Source organism: Rhamphochromis sp. 'chilingali', assembly GCF_963969265.1.
Source record: "Rhamphochromis sp. 'chilingali' genome assembly, chromosome: 16".
Lineage (NCBI taxonomy): Eukaryota > Metazoa > Chordata > Actinopteri > Cichliformes > Cichlidae > Rhamphochromis > Rhamphochromis sp. 'chilingali'.
The window spans coordinates 11041322-11049244 of NC_137943.1; the positions used below are offsets into that span (position 1 = coordinate 11041322).

A 7923-nucleotide genomic window follows, 5' to 3' on the forward strand; every position below is an offset into this window, starting at 1 on the left:
GCACCTGTCCCTCTCCTCCTCTTCAGTTCGCCTCAACATAAGCTCATCATATTCTGTGATATGATTTGAGGTGTTTGACGAGGTTAGTGGTGTTGCCACCGCATCTTGGCTGTTTGTGGAGGTAAAATACGTCCACACATGACTCCGTCACACACACATTGTTGTGAGTGCGCACGCCAAGGGGCTGCGACACATTTATACAGCCATATTTTGCATATGACTGTGAAATGTGTAAGAAGAAGTAGTTCCTTCTAATTTAGACGATCCGAATGATATAGTTTCTTTCCACTGTGTTCCTGTTAATGAAAAACTACAAATTTTCCCCAAAGTACTAAAATATCAATATTTTAATACGAGAATCGATTCTAGAACATAAATTACTGGTAAAAAAAAAAGTCAATATTTCAATATGCCACTAACGGGCAGCTGACCCAATCAACTCAATATGGAAAATGATAAACGCACATTGGCCCTCTCAATGGGAAATTTGAGTATTTAAAACATAACAAGATGGAACAATCGACCAACATAAAGTATTATGCACGTTGTGCAAGAAGGAATTTTCTTTTCACCGAAGCACCTCCAGCTTAAAATATTAGTGTATACTTACTTATTAGTACATAGTTTTTTTAAGGTATATTTCACAGCAGAGAACCTGTGCTAAAAGATTGAAGAAAACTACACAAATCCTCTTTGAATTTAAGCATACATTCTTTGTGTTTATTCTGCATTTACTTCATTATATTGCATAAATGTCAGTTACAAGCTTAAATATAAAGTTGAAAAAAAAATGTATATGCAACCAGGCTGTTGATCAAGTATATGCCATTAATCGTGATTAATTACAGAAAATTGTGAGATTAATTAAGGTGTTTTTTTTTTTAATCTACTGACAGCAATAGTTTGTTTATACAACATATGTCTAAGAAATATGGACCAGAGCCAGAGTTACTCAGCGCAATGTTTACTGTGTCCTGACTTCTTAGTTCTTTGGGGGAAATTCCCAACAATTATTAACTCGTCCAGCAGAACACGGCTCTTTACTCTGCCTTCACATCGTGCTTTCATTGCTGCAAAATGTGTCTCAGGACTCTTGGATTTGTCCTCGTTTTGTTTCCTGGATTGCTTCAAGGTAAGAAGATTCAATTCTGTTATAGTTTGTAAATGTGAGACTTATGTGGGATTTTAAACAATTTTCTTTATTGTACATCAGCACAGGGTTGTGATCCTCCCAGACTGGTTCATGGTAACTTTCTCCCCAGACAAGAGACTTACTCTGACAGAACCACGATCACTTATTCCTGTGATAACGGATATAAACCTGTAGTGGAGGGTTGGTGGGCAACCAGTACCTGTAAACGTGGGAAATGGTCTCATGAACCGCAATGTATAGGTAGGTCAGTCCCGGGAATGGTGAATTCTTTTACCATCTTTTACCAAAGATGAAAATGAAATTCTGTTCTTAAGGAACAATGTAATTAGTTTAGATTTGCTAAAAAAAAAAAAATCAACTCAATTGAGGAAAAAGAACGATGAAATCAGATTATTTCAGTAAATAAATATAAAAAGCAATAAAATCCAATTGAAGAATTGTGAAGTTTAATTTAATGTTTTTGTGTCAAGTATAAAAAAATTTTATTATCGTATTTTTTAAGAATTACAAACTAGGAATTTCAGTCTCTCACAAGGAATAATAACAAAAACTTTCTTCCAGTAATTCCTTGAATTAGCTATTCACAACATTTAATGCGGCATGTTGCTGTTCGCAATCAGAAAGTTGTAATTATAGTTACTCTGTAAAATCTCAAAGTGTTGATGGTGACTCTGGTCTGTTCTTCCTCAGATGAAAGCGCCTGTTTTGGACCAACTATTCCCAATGGAAAGTACCCTGAAAACTCAAACGGCTGGTATGAGGATGGAAGTACACTAACGATAACATGCGATGGAGGATTTGAGCACCAAAACCAGTTCACCACCATTACCTGTGGAAATGGAAAATGGCCCTCTGCACCAGTCTGTGAGAGTAAGTCTGCCACATGTTTGACTCCAGTTAGCTGTTCAACACTTTTTTTCTGCTTCTATTCATGACTTTTTATTTTTACAGGAAGTATGAGTGCATGCAGTGCACCTCCTAAAATCCCCCATGCAGTCATCATTCATGGATACCAGGAAGTGTTTGCACCAGGTTCAGAAGTGCAGTATGAGTGTGAAGATGGATACACTGCACACACCGAGAAATCTGTTTGTATACAGGGAAACTGGACACCAGTGCCAACATGCAGTAAGTGGTCATGAGTTAAAATTCTTGACTCACTATAACATAATATTATAATAATATAGTAGCCACGTAGTACAGCTCAATGGTGTGACTTGATCTTCACGGAAGAGCATTTAGGCACCATTATTGACAAGTTTGTACCAATAACTCCTCTCAACCTGCAGACAGAGGAAGTATTAAACCATTTATTTATTCTCTTTATAAAATATAGATATACCTTGTAGCAATGTTTTGAAAACACTCATTCACACATCTTTCTTTATTTTGACTGACAAACAAGACTTGCAAATCATTAGTTATAGAACAACACCAGTTAGTAAGCCACAAAAGAAATACAAATGAAAATTGGGGGTGGACTCAAACCATGAAGTAGCCTGGGAGAGAAACAGAATAGGAATGTCCTTAAAGCAAGCACATGTGTATAGTGTTGTGGAGGTGAAGAGAGTGTCAGACAGGGTCCATCCATCCATGCATCCATCCATCTTCTTCCGGGGCCGGGTCACGGGGGCAGCAGCCCAAGCAGAGAAGCCCAGACCTCCCTCTCCCCAGCCACCTCCTCTAGATTATCCGAGGGAATACCAAGGCGTTCCCAGGCCAGCCGACAGATATAATCTCTCCAGCGTGTCCTGGGTCTGCCCCGGGGCCTCCTCCTGCTGGGACATGCCTGGAACACCTCACCCAGGAGGCGCCCATGAGGCATCCTTGTCAGATGCCCGAACAACCTCAACTGGCTCTTTTCGATGTGGAGGAGCAGCAGCTCTACTCAGAGCCCCTCGCGGATGGCTGAACCTCTCACCCTATCTCTAAGGGAGAGGCCAGCCACCCTTCAGAGGAAGCTCATTTTCGCCGCTTGTATCCCCGATCTCGTTCTACTACCCACAGCTCGTGGCCATAGGTGAGAGTAGGGACGTAGATCGACCGATAAATTGAGAGCTTCGCTTTTACGCTCAGCTCTCTCTTCACCACGATGGACCGGTGCACCAATCCGTCTGACAATCTCTCGCTCCCTTCTCCCATCACTCGTGAACAAGACCCCGAGATACTTGAACTCCTACACTTGGGGCAGGAACTCATCCCCGACCCGGAGTGAGCACTCCACCCTTTTCCGGCTGAGAACCATGTTCTCAGATTTGGAGTTGCTGATCCTCATTCCTGCCGCTTCACACTCGGCTGCGAACCGTTCCAGTGCATACTGGAGGCCTTCACCCGATGAAGCCAACAGGACCACATCATCTGCGAAAAGCAGAGATGAGATTCTGAGGCCACCTAAGTAAAAGCCCTCCGCCACTTGGCTGTGCCTACAAATCCTGTCCATAAAAGTTATGAACAGAATCGGTGACAAAGGGCAACCCTGGCAAAGCCCATCACCCACGGGAAACAAGTCTGACTTATTACCGACTATGCAAACCAAGCTCTTGCAACGGTTGTATAGGGATCGAATGGCCCATAGCAATGGGCCAGACAACGCGTACTCCCGCAGCACCTCTATGTCTCAATGAAATATATGCAGCATGTACCATATAACTAATGAGTTATCTGTTCTCATCAAGTAGAGGAACTACTGGACATCAGGGAGGTACAGCTAGCAGCAGGACTCATTTATAAGTCAAAGAAGTTTATAAAGTGATTTCACTAACAAGGACCACATCCTTGGTAACAATGGGCGATGGGGGATAAGGAAGTGTGAATAGTGCTGCAGTTTGGGGAAGGCCTTTTTTTTTTCTTTTTTTTTTGGCCTGTCCCGTTTGGCTCTTTTGCCATCAGAATTGTTGTCTAAAGGCAAAGAAAGATGCCCAACGGATTTACTTTACCAAACTGACCATCCCAGCCTTGCCGTAATGGTCCATTTGATTCACCTTTTATTGTTTATTTTATTTTCACTTACTGAATACGGGACAGACTTGACTGGGGGAAAGGAGGGGAGAAAGAAAGAGGGAAAGAGAAACAGCTGAGAAGAGGGACGGGGGAGAAGGGCAAAAGACAAAAACCAACAGAACGGGCAGAGAAAAAAAATGCATATATCAATCACCTGGATCACCTGCTGAGAAAGAAAAAAGAAAACAAGCAGAAGAGAACAAGAGTAATAGAATAAACAACATCACAATGATATATGGGAATATGACAGTAAATACTAAATGTTAAACATTATTGTGCAGCACATAAGATCAACAGAACACAGTGTGCTTTGAGGTAGGAGCCAAAAAGGGTGTAGTTTGTGGGTGTGATCACCCGTGTGTACACCTGTGAGCATGGACGCGCTTGTTTTTTGTTTTTTTAAAAGGTTCCTTCATGTAATAATCTGCTAGAGGGTGTGGGGGGGCCACAGCCCCGTCCTCCAGGGCGTGAAGCAGGTGTGGAGATCAAAACTCCAGACATCCAGAGGCCCCCAGAACACAAGAGACCAAGGAAGACCAACAGAGGGGCAGCCGCGCCACTGTCCCAGAAAGAGCTGAGGAGAGTCCCAGATGAGGGCTCACCCAGCAGCCGCGGAGCAGAAGCCAGGGGGAGTTGCAGTGACGCGCCCGTGAGCTCCGCCGGCAGCCAGCCGCGCCTGAGTGACCGAGCCCCAGGCCGGGAGGCCGGGGGCACCCCCCCTCCGAAGTGGCCCGAGCGAGCCCCAGGCTCCAGGCCCCGATAAGCGGCCGCCAAGGAGTGAGCCGGTGTGTACCTGGACGCCCATCCCCGGACACAAAGAACCACCAACGCACCGATGTCTGAGGGGGTCCGCCACTGGCAGGGGAAGTGGTGGTAGGGGGAGATAGGCCTCCAAACCTTGGAGGGCCTGAGATGTCCCCAGAGAGGTGGCGCCTGACACCCAACCTGACATATAGACACAGACATACAGGCACACACAGATACAAACATCCATTCCCACCCTCATGCTCTCATATGCACTTACTCCACACTCAACCAACGTGGAGACAGACATAAAGAGACGCTGTACACACAATCACACTCCCCAAGCGTACTCTACAAACCGGGTCTAGGTGCCCCCGCCCCTGGAGGGGGGAACTGCACCCAGACCCAGGTGGTGTTTCCCTTTTCCCTGCGGTGGGGGGAGGCAGACCGCCCCGACTCCGCAGCAGCAGGAAGGCTCCACACTCCAGACCGCAGTCGGACGGCCAACTCCTCCCCTTCAAGGCCTTTGGGGAAGGCCTTGAAGGGGACTGGCGACGGCTCTCGGACCGGGCAGATCCCCATGTACTAACGAGAAATAAATGGAGGAAAGGAAGAAAGGATAGGAAAAGAGGATAAGAGAGGAAAGAAAAGGGGGGGGGGGGGGGGGGGGGCATGAAAATGAGAACAGCAGGTAATGGAGAAGGGGGGTTTTATAGCCTGAGGCCGGAGGGGGCATGAAGGAGGAGTGGTCCCGCTCCTGAAATTCAGATGATATCTCCAGTCTAACTGATCTGTTGTCTGTTTTTGTACATTATCTGCTCTGAATCCTGCAGCATCTTCTAGCACCTCTGACTCAAATAACAGAGACAACAGGCTTATACCAATAAACAGTAAGTTGCTCACAACCTTTTCCACTTAATCAGCATATACATCAAATTCAGTTTATATATTCAATTTAGCTTTTTTGAATGACAACAAGCAGCTGGATTGGAATTAGAAGCCAGTGTTAATGAATGAATGAAACTGGTTGATCCCTGCAAAAATTTATTAATTTTGATTGGTTGGCTAAGTTGTACAGGAATTGATAGATTTGGAAAACTAAACAGCTGAGTACACAATGATTATTTATTTACACTCACTTTCTTTTATTTTAGTTCAGTCATGTGGAGCCCGCCCAAACATTGAACATGCTGCAGTTGTGGAAGAAGGTCCAATGTATTTAAAATACCAGTGCAATGGCTTTTACAAACTAGCTGGTCCAGACACTGTGAATTGTTACGGTGATGGTAGCTGGTCCAAACTGCCCACCTGTGAAGGTATTAAAAATAATTTTACCTCCAAAGGTTTATTAAAAATGTTCCTAAAAATTCTACTTATGTTTGTTTTTACTTGTTGTTGTTTTTGCAGGAGCGGTCTGTGTGGTGGATCCTGCTAGATATGCTCGTTATGGTTTTGCAGCAGCTCAACCTGCTTACATGCGGGAAGGAGAAGAAAAATATTTTTCTTGTATAGCAAGAGACAAATATATCTATGTTCGGTGTACTAACAGAAGGCTAGATTTCACCAGATGTAAGTATTTATCTCTTTACATTTTAACTCTTTGAGTTTCTTTTTTTGTTTGGCAGCAAACAAAATTTCTTCTCTGGGATCTGATACACAAACAAGAGGAATAGTGAAAGAAAAGTAAATAAAATTTCCCACACAGGAACATATTGAAATAGAAACCTAGCATTGCTGATTTGTTAAAAGCTGCAGCTGATGTTTGTCTATAGGAATGACACCCCCGCTTCATGTTGTTGTATGGAGAGTCATTCCCAGCTTCCAACAGCCAAGCTCCTCTATCTGCCTTTGTCCCAGCACATCACACAAAGCAGGAGATTCACTCTTTATCACAGGAACAAAGTGATTTAGTGTGCAGCATCCACACTTGTTCCAGTTGCCCCCAAATCACCACAAAACAGTTTGTTATGGTTACAAAACACACAATGAAGTAACTTCAACAAATGTTAATATGGAATAAAAGTAAAACATGAGGAATAAAAGCAGTCTGGCTCTTTAAGAACAGAGAGGATTTTCCTCTGTAGGTTTATCTTTGAATGCAGTGAATCAGTCCTCACTGATAAAGTTTACTCGATATGAGCTTCTAACTGACAAACTATCTGCTTCTTGTTTAGGCTGTGATAGAAATGAATTTCACTATGATGTAAGTGTTGTTCTTTGATTTATTTTCAAACAAATATAGTTTCTTTGAAATAAATGTGCTTGATGTTTTTCACTCAGCTGTTGTTTGTTTGTTGGTGTTTTAATCAGCCTGACTGCAGAAGAATGACCCTACTGACAACACAACCTTTCTGAAACACTTCAACCAGAACCTGCAGAGCAACAATGAAACATGTTTCTTTTCTTTGTCCAGTTTTGGGGCTGATTGTTCTTTAAACACCAAACTGTCCATAAATGATTTGAACTTTTCATGCACTCAGTACATGATGTGTACACTGAATCCATAAAGTGTCGATGGCTGGCTGAGGTCTGAATAAAATGTTTCATCATCAGAGACGTCTTTGTATTGCTTTGTCTGCTAACTGTGTAGAACAGTTCTTTTACTATGCACACCAAAATATTATTTAATAAATAACAATAACGGAAACACTATAGTAAGCACACAGGAACAAGTTTATTGATTTGTTTTACTTCATGATGGTGTTGGCTTTGGTTAGTGACCAAAAGCATGCAGAAGATTCAGTAAGAGCATAGGGAGATATTTTATTTTAAGCCAACATGAAAATAATCTCAGGAAATAATTTAAACAGATATTATTAACACATTTATATTTAAACAAAGATTTTTAGTAGATATTTGTCCAACTGATATTTAGGCTTAAAATGTCAGAGGTCTGTGACGGCACAAAAACACTCATTTGGTGTCCTGGTCCAAGAAACAGGAGCAGAAGATTTAAAGAACTGACCATCAGACACAGAGAAAGTTCTTATATCCAACCCAACATTTGAGCCAAGCCCAAAGATTCT

The 7923-nt window shown here is 42.7% G+C and overlaps 1 protein-coding gene across 1 annotated transcript; it reads left to right on the forward strand.

Annotated features, from left to right (window-relative positions):
* Nucleotides 1-1040: 1040 nt before the first annotated feature.
* Nucleotides 1041-2295, forward strand: LOC308413050 (complement factor H-related protein 1-like; the record flags this gene model as incomplete). The annotated part of the gene is made up of 4 exons (XM_080907835.1): nt 1041-1132; nt 1214-1393; nt 1844-2023; nt 2105-2295. The coding sequence occupies exons 1-4, from the start codon at nt 1078-1080 to the stop codon at nt 2293-2295; spliced, it is 606 nt and encodes a 201-aa protein (XP_080763961.1). The 5' UTR covers nt 1041-1077.
* Nucleotides 2296-7923: the final 5628 nt, after the last annotated feature.